Here is a 20,836-nt window from a genome sequence, read left to right on the forward strand (position 1 = left end):
TGGAATTTCAAAACGGTCAATATCTTGATCCTGAAAGAGAAAAGGCTAACAAAAATCTGCTTTTTGGGAACGTAACGTTAACAGATCTTTCGAGAAATGGGCGGGGCCCTCTGGTCTTGAACATGGACCGCTCGACCCGGAAAACTAGTGTGGTAAATGTTAGGTTTTGAAAAATCCTACCGGCTAACACAAGGCCCCACAAATGGAGAACCCTCATCAGACCTCAATTCTTTCTTTTTCCACGAACATGATAAGTGAATTGAAAGCATCCAGTTAAACCTCACCAGACGCCACTTTCTCAGGGATCATTTTGCAACAGCCAGGGTCACACATTTCAGTATCATTGACATGACATGATAGGTTTACAAATGAACCTATGAAAAACGCTTTGCGATATACTAAACACACGTTAAACTTTTATTGCTCAAACGCTAAAAATCAATACAAAGAGAAAAAGACTGTAGCGTGAATAAAAAAAGCTGATAGTCCTCCATCCATCTGCATGCTAGACGTGACGCGATGGTAAAATCAAAAATCTACTACTAAAACTGTAAGAACACGAAAGAAGATCCATTCTGGTTTCAGCGACAAGCTGTAAAAACTACTCCTTACCTGTAAAATGTAACTTTAACTGTAAAATGTAACGGCTCTGAGGTTTTAAGATTGTTAGAAAGAATTAAAACTATTCGATTGAAATCATTGATTTCTAACTGTCTAAATCATGTTACGATAAACACTTTGTTAGACGTACAGCATAGTAAATGTTAAATGACTAAAATTCTGCAATCGGGAAAAAACCGCTGACTCGGCAAATGAGCTCTACATTACTGTTCTTACTTCTTTTATTCTGTAAACTATAAACTACGTCCACATAGCAGACGTCTAGTTGCTATATGAAATGTTGGTGAAGATAATGATGTATATGATGATTCCTCCAATGATAGATACAACGTTGAGCCACCTAGCAATGTTTGAGTTCCTCAAGGCACCATTGTAATCTCCTGCATTATATGAGCTGTCAACCTGCAAATGAAAAAACGAAACGTCAAACAAGCAAACAAAAAAATAAAGAAAGGAGATGATTACCACCATAAAGTTTTATAGCCTTAGTATTGATTATCTTGCAACTGTTGAAAATAGTTATGTTCGATTCAACAAATCCACAGTTTATGAAAGCGATCCTCGTAGTAATGAACCCTACTTATGTAGTAGTGGAAATATTTATTTGAAAAAATTCAGGCCCGAACGAGATTTGAACCCATGACCTTTGCGATACCGGTGCAGTGCTCTGTCAACTAAGCTAACAAACCGATTGGCCTTATTTCCACTATTGCATAAGCAGGGTTCATTACTGCGAGGATCGTTTTCATACATTTCATGAATCCGCAGTACACTTATATGATTTTCATATATTCAAATTCATTGATTGAAATCCACAGTTGTATAGCATAGCCTGTACTCTTATCGACAACGGTCTTTGTCATCACAATGGACAGAATTTTGCGCACTCAAAAGGCGCAGCCTAGTGAGTTCGCAACAAATTTACGTTATTCATATCGAAACTCGTTTGTGATCGTATACAGCACTACGGACCCACTTTTGCACGGTGGAGTACATTTCTAGACCAACAAGACCTTCTCAGTTGTTTTTGATTCCTCATGGGAAGGATTTTCAAACATATTGTTTAAGTTCCGTCTTACCATGCAAGAAAACACAACAGCAGCCAGTCCTATGGGCCATGCGCAGCAAAGGAAGTTGAACACAGACCAGCACATGTGATTTGGAGGACGAGGATTGGCCGCCACGACGACAGTCTGGGTAGCCTGTACAAGAATAAAGAAGTCAGTTAACGTCCTCTAAATGACAAGGAAAGCTCAGCCTTGAGGAGGGAAGACACGTGCTAGTTACACAGCCAAATTAGCAAATAATGTCAAAGGAACAGTTACTTAGAGAGATTTAGCGTGAAATGCGAACACCAGCTTGCACTTTCACGTTTTACGTGAAATAGCGAACCTTGCTGCTTCAGCTTCGCGTGAGCGCACGTCACTTCAGATTGGACTGGAAGACGTCTTATGAGTCAGAATGAGTTCTTGCAGCTGTCTGCTGAAGGCATTTTAAGGATTTTCAACATCATAACTTCATCTGCCCTTGTATGACTCACAGGGAATAGTTTTGATACATTTTTCCAGTAATTAACTTCTACTCCTTGAGAAAAAAGTGAGGAAAATCTTACTTACTCGGCAAACGCGAAACAGCTTACTTTCATGGAGAAACGGTAAAGTGCAACTGTCAAACGTGAAAAAATGGCGGGAAAATCGTGGTCACGTGGATACTCTTGCCTTTCACGTTTCACGTAATCGCGGTGCTAAATCTTTCTATTATCATATAGCCTATGCGGCCCTGCGCACGCAGTCATGGACAACTATAGTGAAAGCTGACGTTTGTAGGGCCGGGCAGGTTGACGTGAGCCAGTCCGGAAGAAAACGTCCGGCCCTGCCCTCACACAGCTTTGTTGCAAATACTCAAAGGAAAATAGAAAAGAGTGAAAAGAGTTCCGTTTTTCGATGAATTAAAGGGCTCTTATTCTGACTCTAAAAACAAGGGAAAGTTTTATTTTATAATGTATTGTCCTGCGCACTTGTCTATCGCGTAAGTTGAAAGACAATTTTCAACATTTTCAATACTAAGTCGCCATAAGATAAAAAGCGTATTGACTGAGGTTGCTTAGGCCGGACGGGAAAATATTTGCCTCTCGGTCATGATACAAGGACGTCAACTGCGCTCGGTCCGTGCGTCATGATCGAGAGCCAAATGACTCCCCTTTCTGACCTTCCTATTCAGTCAAAAAGTACATACTATGAACACGAGAGGGACTTACCGGGGCGCCAATATTGATTTCAATGTTACTTTGCTGAACTTGTTGGACGGACTGTGGAGCGTAAACTGGCTGAGGCGGCGGGTAACCAGACTGCGGTGGATACCCATGCTGAGGTGGATACTGCCCGGGCTGTGCTGGATAACCAAGCTGGGCTGGGTAACCAGGCTGGGCTATGTAACCAGGCTGGGCTGGGTAACCAGGCTGGGCTGCGTAGCCAGGCTGGGCTGGGTAACCAGGCTGGGCTGGATATCCAGGTTGAGCGGGGCTACCAGGTTGAGGTTGTTGACCCGGCTGAGCTGAGACAGGAGGCTGTCCGGCTGGTGTATAGGGGGGTGGGGGGGAAACCACTGCAAAAATTACAAATATGATCGGTGAAACACTTCTCATCGTGGAGTGTATTTTCGTTATAATGTGGTAAGGAATTACTCCTGCAATTTTATCATTTTCCTTTACCAAAATTTCAATCTTTACACCTTTTTAAATATTTGCAATGACAATACCTTCTGGATTCTTCTCTGTGTTCACCATTTCTTGTGTTTTAAGTCAATCAGTGATTTAGGCCCAGACAATTGATACCAAGTTCACCTGAAGAGGAAAGAGATAAAACCACTGTGAATATCTTAAGAGACAAAAATGCTTCAAAATTCTAATTTCTAATTCGCTTAATAAAGGCCACTTTCAATTGTATTTCGTCCGTTATTTAAGTTTTTCCAAATCGCATTATCGCATAGAAATCAAAGGCGTTGTGTCCACAGGTTCCAGAATATGTATTCGTAAATTTAGCTATTTTGTTACCTTAAGATTTTTTAAAGTTAAATTGTTCGATTACCAATTCGTTGATCGTATATGGACATTTAATTCGTAAATCTCGCTCTTGTTCTTGTAAATTTCCATAGAAAGTTTTGTGCTCGTGTGACTCGCGATGGCTTTACAGAGGCCAAGTACTTTGCACTTTTGAAACGCTTCAATGTGTACGATACGAAGACTTTTTTAAATATTGTAATTATAGCTGTTCGATTCTCGTATAAAGTAACGAAAAGCGGTTGAAGTATAGAGTTACTATTTTTAAGATGAAACCTTCTGTAAGATAATGTCTCGATATCAATAAATACAGATGGATGTGTGTGTGCCTTTTTCTGGTTATTACTTATGGAATTCTTAAGGGTCATACCATTGAATAATATATTTGAAATTTTGGGCAGTAATTTACATTGACGAGCGAAGTTGCCCTAGTCATGACCTTGTTAGTTACTAAGCTGTCAATATGCCTGTCGTATGACTTGGTAATTTTACCACATTAATCTAGAAAAGGTTAAGCAGAGATGTATTTCTGCGTAAAGAACGCAACATTAATGCATTCTGAGAAACGATGTTGATTTGAGTTTTACCTCGAATTCAGACGCAGAGACGAACTTTTGCTAAAGTCACGCTTTCTTGGAATCAAAGAAGGTCTGGAATGTTCCCGCAGTCAGACAAGACAAACACGAGAGCTTGAAAATAAGTTCAGTTTCTATTAAGCTTTAAGAGAGCCTGTGGACTGGCCGCAGTAAAAGGAGGCACGTGTACTTGTACCATTGCCATCAGTACTAGTATCCACGAGGCATGGCTAATTTTGCGCGTAGTTCTACTTTCGAAACCTCGAATCGTTTAGCGATTGAACTGTCTCCTGTGACCAGTGGATTGTTGACAGTAAGTTGTGAAATCTCAACAATGTTTCTCGGTTTTAATTTTAATTTTGAAATAACAAGTCTTCAGTGTTTCTATTCCTCTTTGTGAAAGTATTACAATTCGGTTAGGGATGTGCTTTCTAACTGCTGTATGTTAATTTGCCTAAGAAACGTTGAGTACTTTCGAAACTAAATGAGTATATATACTTTGGCGAGTCTCAAATGAGTTTGGCGTGCGAGTCTTTGATCCTGATTACAAAGCTCGTGAAACATGTTATAGGATTGATACGAATTCGCACCTGTAGAGACATCTCTTCGTTTGATTCTGAGAATAACTTTCACAATACTAAGCCTATGAGCTGACAAACTATATCAAACGTTACTTGCCCTTGAGGCCACCAATTGGCTCATTTTCAAATTCTTGGGACCAGGGAAGTTGCTCAGACGTAGCGATATGCTAAGCGCTCCGACTTACATGCAACTTATTGAAGGCCGTCTTTTATCTTCTGCATTTACGTTTGCTCTCGTTTCTTGGTTGTTCCGTTAGGGTTAACTTAAGTTAAAAGCAGACTGGCAGATGAGGAAGTTCAGATGTGTAGGCTCAGTTCTTTACATGAAGGAATGGAAAATGGTTTACGATTTTTCTCGTAATGCAATCACGTTTGATGAAGGTTGCAATGTTTGAACTCAAAGTACATACTGTTCTTTGAAAACAAACAAACCGCATACGATTGAAGCGACGCGACTTAACATGATTAGGAACGACTTCACCAAAATCGTACGTCACAAGCCATTATTTCATACTTCGTCAATCAGTGTGGTTTTAACTACACTTCTTTAAAAGGAGAGAAAGCTACCAGAGAATCATGGAAAGAGTTCTGTCCCTCAAAACGAGAGCAGAAAGGCTCGTAGATTTTCTTTCTTGGAAACGATGAAAGTGATATAAGACATCTTTGCGCAGTATACAGGGTAAGCAAATTCCGAGAAGTGCGTTGGGAGAAATACTTGAAATTCTAATCGATCAATTCTCTTCCATTTACAGCAAGATGTATCGATAATTTACCTCGAAACTGCCTATCTGCTGCGATGATTTTCTTAAGTTGAACACAAATATATAAGCAATTTCTCCCACCTCGCAATAAGCCGTATGTGATTGAAACGAGTCGATCGCGAGCCACAACAGAAACGACTTTAACAAACTACATCAGGGGACATACGCCGTTAATACTTCGTCGTTCATCAATTAACGTGACATTTATTACTCCTTTCGAAAGGATATATCAAATACCACAGAACTAAAGAGTTATGTAGTCTCTCAAAACTGGAGTTAAAAAGTTTGGAGCTGTTGTTTCCAAGGAACAATAGTAATCGAAGACAACAGTACACGCAGGTTCATAAGAAGTTCCGAGAAGAACGCAACGAGAAATACGTGGAATCAGAAATACGTGAACGATCAGTTGCCTGCATTTTAAACAAGGTAGACGAATAATTCTCTTCGTTAATACCCATCTAATGCAACCATTTTTCAATTTGGAAAACTGATACAAATAAAGCCCTTTTTTTCTTTCTCGCAACAACCTAGTTACGATTGTAACGATGACATTTACGACAGCAACAACTTCACCAACCCGCGATGAATGTACAACAAGAACTCTGCTCAGAATCGAAACAAAAAACCTGAACTTAAGAGTTCGGCTGTCTCTCAAAAAAGGATCAAGTTAAAAGGTTCGGAAATATATCTAAGAAGCAAAATAAACGAAGACAACTTAATTTGTACTATGAATATATGAAGTTCATATATTCTGCTCCCAGTTGGCTTGTTAGCTCAATTGGTAGAGCGCTGCACTAGTATCGCAGAGGTCAGTGGTTCGAACCCCGTACAGGCGTGATTTTTTTCAGGTCTGATTTTCGCTATTGCATAAATAGCGCTATCTACTGCGAAGGATCATGCATCATACGTATTAATTTGTACTGTAGGCGATGCGCGCAAATTCATTCCAAGAACTGGGCGCAATGACGGAGAAACACTTGGAGTAGCTCAACGATGAATTGTTTGCATCGAAATCAAGTTATACGACTAATTTACCTCTTCACTGCTCATCTGATGCTAAACTATCTTGAATTTGAAGACAATTAGCGGCTCTTTCCGTCTTTTGCGCACGTAATTACCTTTTAAAAAATCCAGTTTAACCAAAACCCCAATTTTGTTTTCCAAGAATCTGACATTCGATGCGGGTGAATCCTTTACCTAATCTACATTCGAAACTACATACGTAACGATTTCTCTCTTTTAAGTTTTGTTTTGCTTAATTCTCGCTCGAAATGTAAAAATCATATATCACTCCTTCAGTAGATTTGCTAGCTAAGATAGAGGCATGGATGGAAACTGTACGATCTTTATCAGGCGAATAAGATGCTGCAGCATTTATATTTAGTCTGTTCTTGCTCCGCTCAATTTCAAGGCGGCCACTTTTTCGCTGAAAACCTTACAAGACTTTATAGAAGCAGTAACTCTTACCTTTCAGTGAGGAAACTAACGATTGAAGTTTGTTGTGGAGAGGCTCTGCGCGTGCAAAACTGATGCGAAATGACCCTAGCTGAGTAAATCAAGGCTGACTGACTCGAATAACAAGACAACGCCTAAGCAAGAAGGAAGCATCCGATTGCAGATAATTACTAAAGCAGTTTTCTGTCAGGCGTGAACAGAACGTGAACAAAAGCTGGGAAAATAGCTCAGTGACAGTTTGCGAGGGGAATGGTGAATACATTACGGACGGACTTTGAACAATTTTTAGGTCCGGCCTCTAAGGTGCTCCGTAAATTGATAGGTTTTGCTTAATGCGTTGGGAGTCAGAATAGTTTTTTGGTTCTGGTGGAGAAGCTCTACGATATTCACTAAAACATTCTTCATACAACAGAAACGTAGTATCGAAAAGAGTGAAACACTACACCACGAGTGTACCGAGCAACCATCACACGTCATCAGCCCAAAGTGCATTGTGCACCATTTCAGATGGCGGCCGCGGGAAATTGAAAGTGGCTGTTAGACCCTGCTTTGAAAAAAGATAAAATAATGAGATTGCTAAGTAAGGCAATTTTTTACATGCCAGATCTATTTAGAAGTACATTAAGGAAAATTTTGAGCGCTATTTTTCATGAAAGTGGAGGCTCCCTTTAAAGTCTTAACAGCCACCAACGAATGATTTAAAGTCGAATCCTTGGGTTTCACCCACGTGACCAATACCTTAGCAACGGTTACTATCCGCCATCTTGGTGTCCCTCGAGCGTAAACAAACCGTATCTAACGAAGAGTTCATGTGAGAAAGAAGGGATGGTTTTATGCATTGTTGTTGGCTGTTCGAGTAAAAGTGGAAAGCATAAAGACTAAGGATTTTTTCGTATAATAATTTAATAATTTTATTATTTCTATAGCGCAAAATTAATTAGATATATGATCTAATGCGCTATACCTAAGATCATTACAAATCAAGGGGAAGAACAGGAGGAACTAAAAGTTGTTGTATGGTTCGAGGCTTGCGGCTGTTGTAGATCGGCGATTTTTTGGTCGAGCTTTTCTTTGAGCTTCTTAGCCGATGAGAAATCGATGTCTTTAGCCCTCGCATACGGCACTTCATTGACATATGTCGGCAAAATCCATGAGCATTTTACCTGAGTGCAAGCAAGCTTGGGGTGTCACGAAAACTCACACCCCGAAAACTCAGACCTCAGACCCCGAAAACTCAGACCCCTCGAAAATTCAAGAGATAAACTCGACTCATGGTAATGCCGCGTGTATGTTGACCTTTTGGGTCTTGATCCAGTTGGAGCAGCAAAAACAAGGCCTCAAGTTGCACGTTTCGCAAAATCGTCCGATGGTTGAGCATTAAAACATTTTAGAGTGACACAAGACTTCATTTAGCTTAGATTTCCTCCATTTTTCCCGTTAATTTTGAGCTTTTCATTCACAGTTAACTGGATCAAATGCGCTCGCTCCAACACCAAAGTATTAAAATGTGGCGTGATTTTGACGAGCCGAAAGGGACGTTTGTTTACTTTTTTGCACTTCGTCGCACAGATCCTTGTTGTCGCTCTGTTAAAATTCTTAAATATTTCGCGATAATAATGGATACAAACAGAGACTCGGCCCACCAGTCCCAAAACGAGGACAATTTTGCGACCCTTGGGCTAGACTTCTTAAATGAGGCAGAAAGAGAAAAACAACGGGAAAGAAGACTCGGCATCATCGCCGTCACGATTCGCTTCACTGAAGAATCACTCTTGATATTGTTCTCCGTCTTTCGCGTCGGATTTGTTGCATTATTCCACCGGTTATCTTATAAAACAATTGGTTCATGCTTTATGCTATGCACTATCGAATTATGGAGCACTTCGGAAGCTTGGAGAACACTTCGAGGGATCTGAGTTTTCGGTGTCTGAGTTTTCGTGACACCCAGCGAGCTTGCCATGAATTCGAGTAGTTGCCTCTAACATAACATAAAACACTCGCGATATATGAGCATGCCTCAGCCAGTCCAGCTTTGCATCCCAAGCAATGGGCTGACAAAATAGTCCCATCGTTTTCGGAAATGACCCAAATGTTCACCAAAGGATCATTCATATGCTGTGAATGCCAAACTCGTGCTCTCACGACATACTTTCCGACGATTACTTTGCCTACAACTGAGGTTACAAATCCCGACACCGTTTGATTAAACGCCTCTAGACTCTTGAACGCCTTGAACTGCTTCTTGGTGTAGAAGATGGTCTCAAGAACGAGGTAACTCAGCACGTCCGACACTTCCACAGGAGGCAAGCATTTGGGACTGAACTTCTCGGCTGGTATGCTTGCACGGTCAACCCCGATGACCGAGATCTTTTGCAAACATCTTTCCTTCCAACTCTCTAAGCTTTCGGCATACTCAGAGAGCACTGGGATACCTTAAGATGAATGTCAGATACTTTTATCGCTCTTTTCTTTCTGGATATTCATGTAGTTGGCGAAATAATACGGCGATAAGAGAGAGGGCTTCACTATAGAAATCGACTAATTATTCATAAATTTGACACCCGAGGGACACCAACATGGCGGACACTAACTTCAGCAAAGCTTGTGACGTCACCTGAAACCCAGAAGTCACGTGATCTTTTCCGCCATGTTGGAGGGCAAACAAATCGGTTGCTACGGGAAACAATGGCTGCCTTGTGAGACGACGAAATGTGAGTGACGTAAATATTTGCTCTACTTGCTTCTTTTTTTCGGAACAAAACGATCTTTATCCACTAGGAACTCTCAAAAAGAGCGACTGTAATAGTAGCAGACCTACTGATGTATTTGATGTGTCGGAAAGCTCCATATTTGCTCGTGTTTGCGCGTTCGTATAATTCGCACTTTGCCAACTGGTATGTCATATCATTTTTTTTAACTCCCTTTCAACGCCGGTTTTGTCTATTTTTTAAGTTGATATTGTTAGGCGATGATAGTCGAGTCAATGTAGTTTCCAGAATGGTAGCGAATAAAACATTTCTGAGTGAAGGTGAGAAGAAATGTTTGTTTACTTGTATCCTCACTATTTACTGGTTCTATTTCAGATAAAGAGATCACAGTGTTGTGGAATTTTAGATCTTTTGGAGCCTAATAATAGTGTGATGGCTGATAAGGGTTTTAATATTGATGATCTATTATGTAGTAAGGGGGTAAAGCTAAACCTTCCACCATATCTTTTAAATCGTGCACAGTTTTCACCAGAGGAAGTCAAAGAAACAAAAACCATAGCCAAAGTCCGGATTCATGAGGAGAGGGCCATACGCCGAATTAAAGAATATTATCTTTTCGACAATGAAATTCCTTTGTCACTTTTGGGCACTGTTAATCAGATGTGGACAGTGGCATGTTTGCTTGTAAATTTTCAGGGACCATTAATTTTGAAAAATAATCTGTCTTAGCAGGTGCCACAGGGTGTTATCATTATACATATTACAGTGATGTAAGTGTTCTCACAAAAAATAGTTAAAGTAATACATGTCAACCTTATCTTTACATTCTTGGGAAAAATAGGATCAAATACTGTTCTTTGTGGAAAAAACAAATCATCATTGATGCAACAGAAAAAGTCACACCAATCCAGGCCAGAAGTACCTAATTGGCATTGTACTTGTAAATAATATGCATGTTTCTTGTTTAGGATTAATTCATTTGAAATGGGGTCATTCTTAAGGTAAGCCACATCATCTAAGTTGGTTGTTCCTTCCTGGACAATCTTTGTCTCAAAGAAGCCATAGGGACTTGATGAACCATTTTGAGCTGCCTCAATATCTTAAACCTTCCTGTCTGGAAAACTTCCAAGCCAGGGGCATTTTGGATTTATTACCAGACCACTTGAGTACAAGTTTACCATCCCTTTCTTTGCTTTAGTGGCATATATGGATGCTGCTCTTCCCCCCATTTCTATAGCGGGTTCATAGCAGCTGTCTGTACAAGCCTAGATGGCTGAAGTTGTTTAACAAGAGTATCAAAATTAGAAATTCTCTTTGCCACTGTTCCAAACTTGCTTACAGTGATTCTTTTTTTTTTCTTAATGAATGCCAAAGGTCACTTTCATCCTGTTCTCTCATTTTTTCTTCTAAAGCATGTACCATCCCTAAAGTGACTGACAGTGACTCTAACTTTGCTGATTTGTTACTGTTCAAACAAATTGACTCATTGTTCTTAAACCTTTAACCTGCATTAGGAAGGGGTAGCTTGGGGAATGAGGTGTGGGCAGAACCATTTGTGACATATTTTTCTGTGAGCCTTTGTTGGTAAGATATTACAGACCCCTTTGGCACCATTCCAAATTTAGTTTGTACAGAAGGAAGATGTGAGCTTGCAAAGTTTTCCAGATCTGGTAACAAACTCCGCAGCAAAGGCTCAGGATTTAGATTTTTGAGTTTAGCTTTTTGATCAGGGCTCAGAATATGATACTGGGATGCAGGTGAGTACAGAGTGGTTTTAATGAATTTATTATAGTTTGCACCCTCCTGAGGCATCTTCACCATCAAGGTGTCCATGCATTGAGGATTTATGTGCTTCCCTCTGGGAACACTCCATCACTGCGCCATCATAGTATATGTCAGATCATCAGGTAAGCTCTTTAGCCCAAGTTGCTTAAAGTGTGACAAGTAAAAAAGATGGCCCACAACATGGTGACAAATCCCTCCAACACCTGCTACACAAGAACACTTTCCAGACACTGTTGTTTGATCCATACCAATTATCACTTGAAGGGAATGTGGTGTTTCATTTTCTTCATCGATCTGTAGCATCTGGCCAAAAAAAAATGCCTCCGAGTCACTATATGTAACTGAAATTTGTAAAATTAATTAGGATCAGTCTTAACCACTTTTTAAGGAATGGTTTCATAACATGAAAGGCGAAAACATCAGCAACTTTCAGGAGACTACACCAATTCATTTACCAGTGCACTTACTTTTGATGTTATGGAGATATCCTGGTTCTGCAAAATATTTGTAAACTTTTGCAGTGCTTTCACAACCCGTTTAACGTGTTGCATATTTCTCTACATCGGTGAAGGTTATACTCGGTAAACGTGAGGGTCCACACTTGGATTACTGAGAAAATCAGTCCAATCAAACAAAGCTAAATAGCGTCAACCTTCGGTAAGTTTCGCATTTTGTAGACATGCAACTAGACTACAATTCTTGACAATCTTTACCTAACCCAAAGAAAGAGCAGAACTCTTGCGAAAAATCGAATAAATGAATGAATGAATGAATGAATGAATCAGTTGATAGGATTAAGCTTAAATAAACTTTCGCCTGCCATTCGTTCGTTCCCGACGCGTTAGAAGTAAAAGTGAATACAAATGTTCGATCACAGAAGCTCTTTGGGCATTATGCAAATTTGACGAGTGGATAAAGATCGTTTTGTTCCAAAATAAAGAAGCTAATAGTGCAAATATTTGTGTAACTGACCTTACGTGACCCCACTAGGCAGCCATAGTTTCCCGTAGCAACCGATTTGTTTGCCCTCCAACATGGCGGAGAAGATCACGTGACTTCTCAGTGCAAGGAGCCTATTCCAAGGAATGAAAGTGTGGTCATGGCTCACAATTCTATTCTGCATGTTTCGTTTTCTGATAGTTTTCTTGTTAGAATTTCAAGACTTTCAAAATCTTGATGCTGAAAGAGAAAAAGCTAACATAAATCTGCTTTTTGGGTCCTTAAAGTTACTGTGGACCACTCCGGCCCAGGAAGCTAATGTGCTAAATAAAAAGCTTTTAAGAATCCTGCCGGCTATCACAAGGCCTCACAAAAGTGCAGAATCCTCATCGGGCCTCAATTCTTTCTTTTTCCAAAAAAATGACAAGTTAACGCATTCAGTTTTACCTGACCAGATGCCACTTCTTAGACATCATTTTGCGAAAGCCAGGGTCACACACTTCAGTATTGTTGAACCTTTTTGGTTATTGAGTGTTGACATGACATGTTAGGTTTATAGATAATAAAATATACGAAACACCCGTTAGCCTTTTTTTTTTCTCAAACTTTAAAATCAATACAAAAATACTTTAGGGTAAATACTGTTACGAGGATCGAATTATTATTACTGAATCTGTCACGCAATCCCAGACTTTTCTAGAATTATCTATAATCTGTAATATTCCAGAAACTTCTTTCATGTGACTCAGCAGTTTCCCAAAATAGTACAACTTGTAATACGCTATAGGTAGTAATAGAACATTCTAGATAACTAAAGTAAATGTATAAAAGCTGGCTTGTGAGAAGTACAAAAGAGATTTGCCCGAGGGCTTACCCTCGTGGCTTGCTGACTGAACTTGTGGAAGCCATGATATGACGAGGCTATGACCTTTTGACCTTGCGATATCCGGAGAGAAGAAAGAGATGAAAAATACGATAGTCGAGAGAGGAAGAAGATAGAGAATACAGAGTTTACTATGGAGTCCTCCGGAAGAGTTTGTGTACAAGGAAAGAATGCGATAAATCAAGAAAGCCAAGCGCTGTGGTCTTCAGTTGGCGGATGTTGGAATTGGAAGTTGATCAAGACGACGAACACTTACACGGCATGAAGGATTGTAAGCCTACTTTATGAACTGCTTAACTTAATCTCTCACCTAAGTAGATTAAACAATGTAAAACTAATTAAATAATAGTTAACATGGGTAACTGCTTGTTGTTACATTTTTGTTGCGTGCCATAAATCGTACTCGGGAGTCTCTTTTCATATATTTTCATTCCACTAATTTATTCATGTTTTTCTCGTTGCCATGCACCCACCAATAACGTAGCTCCATTTTCTGCCTTTAAAAGCACACACAACCCACAATTCCTCTATTCGCTCCGACGAAGGGCTAACGCTCGAAACGTCAGCTTTTGTAATCATTACGGTGGCCAATTTACCATTTCAACTTTGTTGATATATCCAAATTATTTCGTTACTCCCACCGACGCAGCCCCAAACAGTTTCTTTCGAAACTATCAGCCTCTTTTCATATATGCTTTGTTAGCGGACATTTGTTGGTCATTCGTGCACGTAACAATACAAAAAGTTGATAATCATCCATCCATCAGCATGCTAGACGTGAATCAATCTTTGTAAAATCTTAAATCCTTTAACATTGTAAGTTGATGGAATAAGATTTTATTCTTGTCAAATAACAAGCTGTAAAAACTACGCCTTAATTATAAAAGGTAACTGTAAAATGTAATGGCTACAGGGTTTTAAAGTTGTATAATGGGACTAAAACTATTCATAGTTAGTAGAGGGAAAAATATGCTAATTATAAATTATGTTGCTAAACAGTTCCGTTAGACAAACAGATGAGTACATGTTACATGTTAAATGACCAAAATTCCACAATCAAGAAAAAAAGGGATTTGGCAAATGAGCTCTCCGATACCCCTTTGCATGTTTTGTACGTCCACATAACAGACGTCTAGTTGCTAGCTGAATATTGGGTGAAAATAACAGTGTATAGGATGATTCCACAAATGATAGCCGCAACATTGAGCCACTTAGCAATGTTAAAGTTTCTCAAGAAAGCATTACAATCTCCATCACCATATGAGCTGTCCACCTGCAAACAAAAAAACGAAGAAAGAAGATTATATTACTGTACTAACATAAAATTTTTGTAGCCCTAATACTGATTATCTTGCAACCTTTGAAAAAAATCATGAGCGATTTACCGATTTCACAGTGGTTTAGTGTGGTCTGTACTCTGACCGACAACGATATTTGTCATGGCGGTGGTCAAAATGTTGTGGACTCACGAGGCGCATTACAGACCACGTTAAACCACTATCGTTTTGTTTTTTGCCATTTCAACATTTCCGAGTCATCCTTGTTTGCGACCTGATAAAGGCATTGCGTGACGCGTTGACGCAAGCAGCGTTGTCCGCACTCTTATCGACAACGGCAAATTGGCTAATCAGGCAGATCGGAACATTTCTGCCAACTGCGGCGTTAAAAATGTTGAAGATTGAGTGAGACCTAAAAATGGTGACTAAACTAATAGTTACAGTTTCCAGGATCCAAGGGGAGCAAAAGAGAGAACAATTTTCTGTGTAGATAGGCAAGGCAACGTGCCGACTTTATACTTCTTCCGGCGTGATAACGATGATGATGACAACAATGGGTAAAAAGCACCGTCCGCTAATAACGACGATTATCATAGTTACAAACGAAGCTGAGTTATAGCCCTTAAAAAAAATCTCAGGGGGTCTTTTGAACCATCCACTTCATCTCGCCAGAAGTCTAAGTTGCTCACACTCATTCTAAGGTTCGTGCGATTTTGCCACGAATTTTAAATTCCGATGTGTTGCGCGCGCGACTTTTGATAGAAAAAAGCTGCTCGCGCCATAACTAAAAAAAAATATCAGCTGAATGAATGAAATTTCTATCAAAAGTTGCGCGCGCAACACCCCAGAAGTGAAAATACGTCGTAGAATCGCATAGCTTAAAGTAAACACGCGCTCTGATTGGTCAATACGTCAACCGGAAGAGAGGGTATTTAGCGTGGAATCGCACTAACGCATAAAGCGATATCGCTGACGTGAGTCGCGAGCAAAAATTATTGTTACGAACGTAAAAACGTAAATACAACTAGTGCTACGAAAATATGAACAAATATGAACAAATTCATAGAAAACGAATGTCTTCCAAATTTTGAGTTGAAATTGAAATTTTTAGAAAATTGGAGGAATCCACTCACGCTCAAAAGTACGAGAAAACGCATAGAAAAAAAATCAAAATGCCAGAGACGAGGGAAGAAAGCCAAACGACAGTTCTCGCCGAGGAAAACCAAACAAGCGTTACGAAATAAAACGAAAACAGGTGTCAATGCCGAAAAAGGTCAAGCATTTTTTTCCGAAATCCAAACCATTGTAGCCTATACAGACGACGAACTGTCCTCTTTTAGATACAACATGGTTTCAAAAAATACTAGACGGCAAATTCACAAATTCGAGTGGTCGCAAAACAGTCATCCGAGCGCTCCGGGATGATTTCGACCCAGTGGAGATATCAGAGCTCACTGGCCACTCCAATCCGGAATCCATATCCAGCTACAGCCATAATCCTCTGGAAAAATTGCGGCGAATGTCGAATAAGTTCGCCGGTTTCAACCCACGCCAAGCACGACAACTACCAACGGCTATTCAAGTCATGCTTTACGGGAGATTGTTCTCAATAGCTCAGCCACGCCAAACAACACAGCAGCTACTAGTGACCTTGACAGCAATGCCAGTCGTTCTAGTTACCTGATGGCAGGAGCAGTTGGCGGAATGTTTACTGGAGTAACTTTTAATAATTCTCCAGTAAATATTTCCATAAACTTTCAGTCCAGCATTGACACCAACGAGCGACTCCCCGCGATGACAGAAAAACAGTTAAAATTGTGACTTTTAACTGAACTGTTTTTCGCCAGAGTTTACCGAGAAATTCCAGTCTTAATAATCATATTTTGAATACACTTTTTTTTACAACTGTAAAGCACTTACCGGTTTTTTGCAGATATTGCTTTGATACTGGAACGCTTGAAATTTTCATTTCGCTTGAGGATTTGACCATTCAGTTGTTGATTGTCGGCGCCGCATTTTGCCAAGTTGAGTGGTAGCAGGCAAATCTCTGTCTTAAATAACTCGGTATTGTGTACTTTTAGTTTTTTTGCTGAAGATTGTAAAATGTGAGGCACCGCTTTCTCCACGAGTTTGAAATAAAAGTGGTTTTCATTCTAAAAATATCTTGTTCCCTCTATTCGCTAGATATTGACACCTGACTTTGAAAGGGTTTCCATTGTTTGCGCACTGGCGTGGCGCACAAAAATACAAAACATCTGGTTTCGCCCAGTGATTTGGTGGCTTTAGCTATGTGATTCAAGAAAAATTCACGAGGTACAATTAAAATTTTCGACGGTTCAAACGTGAGCGACTTACCTTGCTTTCCATTCCCTTAACAATTAATGACAGTTCTGACAGTTGACTTTAAAATGGCTCTCTTAAGGGCGCGCGTACGGAATAAAAACAAACAATAACATTGCCGTTTTAATTTCTTGTTTTCTTATTTTTATTCAGTTACGCGATTCAAGAAAAATTCACTACCTGACTCGTGAATTCGACGTTAAATTTCACGCGAAAAATCGATATCGCACGAATCGCTTCGCGATTCGTGCGATATCGGTTTTTCGCGTGAAATTTAACGTCGAATTCACTCGTCAGGCAGTGAATTTTTCTATAGAATCCCACGAACTAGAAATAAACCCTGCGGAAGACATTTCTATTTTGTCTGCGGACCTGTCTTATTTTTGGCTTGCACGCATCATTCATGATGGCATTTCGAAGAGAAAAGTTTCGGGGAAAGCTATCTGGTACAATTTTCTGTGAGTCATAAAATGCCTTTTTTCGCTGCATCTTAAAATCTGCTCGATAACTTTTTTGTCATGCTGTCTGAGAAGTTAAAGAATTTCGGGAGTTTTCCTACAAAGAGATAAAAATGGTAGGTCACCCACTTAGTTTTTCAGATAATTTACACTAACTGAAAACTTGAGTGTCTGTTTGTGTAGCCGATATGACATAACAAGTAACCTTAAAGTTACATATGATGCACGATCCTCGCAGTAGAGAACGCTATTTATGCAATAGCGAAAATCAGACCTGTACGGGATTCGAACCACTGACCTCTGCGATACTAGTGCAGTGCTCTACCAATTGAGCTAACAAGCCAACTGGGAGCAGGCCGTTAAGTTGATTCGTAATAAACCCGTGATGATAAATCAGATACGACAAATATATGAAGTTCATATATATTTATCATCACGGGTTTATTACGAATCAACTTAACGGCCTGCTCCCAGTTGGCTTGTTAGCTCAATTGGTAGAGCACTGCACTTGTATCGCAGAGGTCAGTGGTTCGAATCCCGTACAGGCCTGATTTTTTTCAGGTCTGATTTTCGCTATTGCATAAATAGCGTTCTCTACTGCGAGGATCGTGCATCATACGTATCTATAACCGCAGTTCAAAATATATGAACTTCATATATTCATCGTATCTAACCTTAAAGTACTGCCCAACAATATCGTTGCAAAGGTGTTTATAGTTTGCCCGCACGATTAAAGCTCTTTTCTTATAACCTTTCATCGTTTCACAAACACTGCGGCAACGGAAAACCCTTCCGAGCCTCCCTAATCACCGTTGTTGTCCAACCACACCTGTATTATTGTTTTTAACAGAGAACGCTAGCGTCCCGTGCATTTGCCTAGAAGTGGTTTTGCTGACATTCAGGCCACACCTCATAAATTTCGTGATCCGTCGTGGACACCAGGTCAGTGATCGGCAGAGAAGGATTGATCCGAGTCTCAGCACGAAAACTTCAAAACGTTCAACGCAAGCAAGGAGAAAATATCCCAAGGAAAATTCCAGCCATTGAAGGCCCCGTTCACTAAACGCTGAGAAGTTGCAACGTCTAATGAGAAAAAAAAACTGTCTCAAAACAGTCGAAATGTCTTGTCGGTTGGTATGCGGTGTAACTGCTCCAAATGATCCGCACAAGCTCTACAAGGCCCTGGTAACGGCAACAGAGAAACGGAGTTCACACGACATACTTACATTAACAACAGCATACAAGAATGCACCGAAAAAGAATCTAAAAATTCAAATTCTCAGCCTGTATGCTCTGAATTGCTCGACTGAAGAGCTAAAGAAACTTCACGAGCCTTTCGAGAAGCCAAGTGATCGGCAAATAAAGAAAGCGTGACATCAAGATAAATGGTCCAGGATTGCCATTTAAGAAAGTGATTAGTCACCGTGTGTGTATTTCTTACCTTCGTTGACCGACCTTATTTCTACCAAGATGTTGCATATGGCCAACAAACCCTCGAACTAGGGAGTGGCGAGCGTTTAACGATGCCTACCATCATCTGTACCGTCACTCGGTCTACTATAATTGCGCAGTATTTGGTATTTTGCGAAGATGATGGCTTTCAACCACTAAGTCTTGCAACGATGTACCGTGTCCTTAAAGTGAGGGAAGCGTCTCAGCGTAAGTCTTTGCAAGGACGGGACAATGTATCCGCTGACGGTGCCGAAAGTTTCCAAAGGATCACACGAATTGTTGAAGAACTTGAAGAAGAGTACGGAGTGAGTAAGGATTGGTGTTCAGATGTTAGTAACCGCCTAGAGAGGGCGAACTGCTACCTAAAAACTGAGTATCGCGTTCATTGTCGTGACGAAGACAGCCGTTGTGCAGATCACTGCACGGGAAGTTCGCTCTTGGTGATTCTGTTGATGAAGACTTCAAATACCAGTGCTTGCACGACCAGTTGTCAAAGTGTGACAATTGCGAGAAACTGAAGGCTGTTCTTCAGTCCGTGGAGGGAGAAATCAATGAACTTTGCTCTTCTGTGTACTCCGTGGGATGAAATTTACATTAAGCATCAAGGCGCCACCAATCTCCTAAAAGAACAGGAGAAGTTTGGCTTCACTCCGAGAGTAACACACGGAAGCGGGCGTGACAGTGGTGATTCAGAAAGTAGCAGTAGATTGGGGCTAGTGTTGGAATGCCCAGAACCAGCATGTGCTAGGACATTCAAATCTGTCGAAGAAATCGAGCTACACATATCTGCCGGACATATCTGTTGGACAACATGCAGAGAGTGTGTACGACAAACTCAAACGAGGCTGGGTGGAAAAATTCTCATCTCTTACCCTTTCAGAAGACGACAGTAGCAATGTAATCGAGAGGCAGGGTAGCAAACCTTTCCAGTCGAGTTTAAGTGAAGAATGGGCCCTTCACAAGCTAAAAGGTGGCGCTGTTCGCTCTTCAAGGAAAGAAAGGCAGTATCTCACCTCCAAGTTTGAAGTTGGTGAACAATCTGGAAGGAAAGAGGATCCAGGAAAAGTCTCGCAAGGAAAGCGAAGGGGGAAAAATGGGAACGCTTGTTTTCCCGGGAAGAGTGGCTAAACAAAGCCTATATACAAGGATTTTTCTCCTGTTTGTCCTCCTCGAGAAGGAGAAGAAGGATGGCAGGTCCATCTCCGAACACCGAGGTTGACGATAAATCTGACGTGGAAGAAGCGAGTCACATGAACACCGTCGAATCAGTTGTAACAGGAATTGGCTTGACGCATCCGATTGTCTATCACATTTATGACTTGTGTGACTACGTCAAGAAGGAAAAGTTGAACTATTTTACTTTTTCCATGCTCAAGGAAACCTGTACTTTCCACGAGCTTTCATTTAAATCTAGAGATTCCAAAGCTGTTCTAATGTCAAAAATTAAGGAAATGACCCATGAATGCCAGTGCTCGTTGGAAGGATAGTTACACCATCAAGCAGTGATACAATGGACCTTGTTGCTGTCTATAATGGGGAGACTGTAAGTTGGTAATGAAAATTACTTTTTACTGTTTTGCCTTGACTTTGTGACGTGGTTTTAGCACAGTTTGAACATACACGCGTCATTTCTGCGTAATGTTTAAACGGGAAACCAAAATATTCAGCCGTTTTTAGTCTCCATTTTGCTAAAACAAAATATATTGTATATTTAGTGTGGTACACAAAGAAAAAACAGTTTACTTTTGAAAACCTCTGTGTTTTTTATATCTTTACATACTTATAAAGAATTGGAGAGGGTAACTGAAATGAAAAAGAAAAGGTGTCCTGCATAGCGGTCTTTCAACTTTCCTTTTAACCAACAGGGAGTCGTGTAGAGGCATGGGGCGAAAGCAACCAAACAATTAGGAGCAGGGGAGGAAGCTTATTTAGCCGGCCTTTTT

At 40.3% G+C, this 20,836-nt stretch overlaps 1 protein-coding gene and 2 pseudogenes across 4 annotated transcripts; 1 reads left to right on the plus strand and 2 right to left on the minus strand.

Moving 5' to 3' along the window:
- Positions 1–394: 394 nt before the first annotated feature.
- On the minus strand, positions 395–7,255 carry LOC111324268 (uncharacterized). Of its 3 annotated transcripts, none has more exons than XM_088739382.1 (5): positions 7,064–7,255; positions 3,379–3,463; positions 2,879–3,225; positions 1,701–1,823; positions 395–1,023 (listed from the first exon to the last, which is right to left on the minus strand). In XM_088739382.1, exons 2-5 carry the CDS (start codon positions 3,404–3,406, stop codon positions 883–885), a joined length of 639 nt encoding a protein of 212 aa, XP_088595508.1. In that variant the 5' UTR covers positions 3,407–3,463; positions 7,064–7,255; the 3' UTR covers positions 395–882. The 3 variants fall into 3 exon arrangements, with proteins under 3 accessions (XP_088595508.1, XP_088595512.1, XP_088595518.1); XM_088739386.1 differs by lacking the exon at positions 7,064–7,255 and adding an exon at positions 6,632–6,653; XM_088739392.1 differs by lacking the exon at positions 7,064–7,255 and adding an exon at positions 5,678–5,696.
- A 2,831-nt stretch (positions 7,256–10,086) lies between these two features.
- On the minus strand, positions 10,087–12,667 carry LOC148741340 (uncharacterized; annotated as a pseudogene). Its single transcript, XR_015990576.1, has 3 exons — positions 12,522–12,667; positions 12,012–12,153; positions 10,087–11,885 (listed from the first exon to the last, which is right to left on the minus strand). The product of XR_015990576.1 is annotated as an uncharacterized LOC148741340 (transcript).
- A 6,777-nt stretch (positions 12,668–19,444) lies between these two features.
- LOC148741341 (uncharacterized) lies at positions 19,445–20,448 on the plus strand (annotated as a pseudogene).
- The last annotated feature ends 388 nt before the right edge of the window (positions 20,449–20,836 follow it).

Source organism: Stylophora pistillata, chromosome 1, assembly GCF_964205215.1.
Source record: "Stylophora pistillata chromosome 1, jaStyPist1.2, whole genome shotgun sequence".
Classification (NCBI taxonomy): domain Eukaryota; kingdom Metazoa; phylum Cnidaria; class Anthozoa; order Scleractinia; family Pocilloporidae; genus Stylophora; species Stylophora pistillata.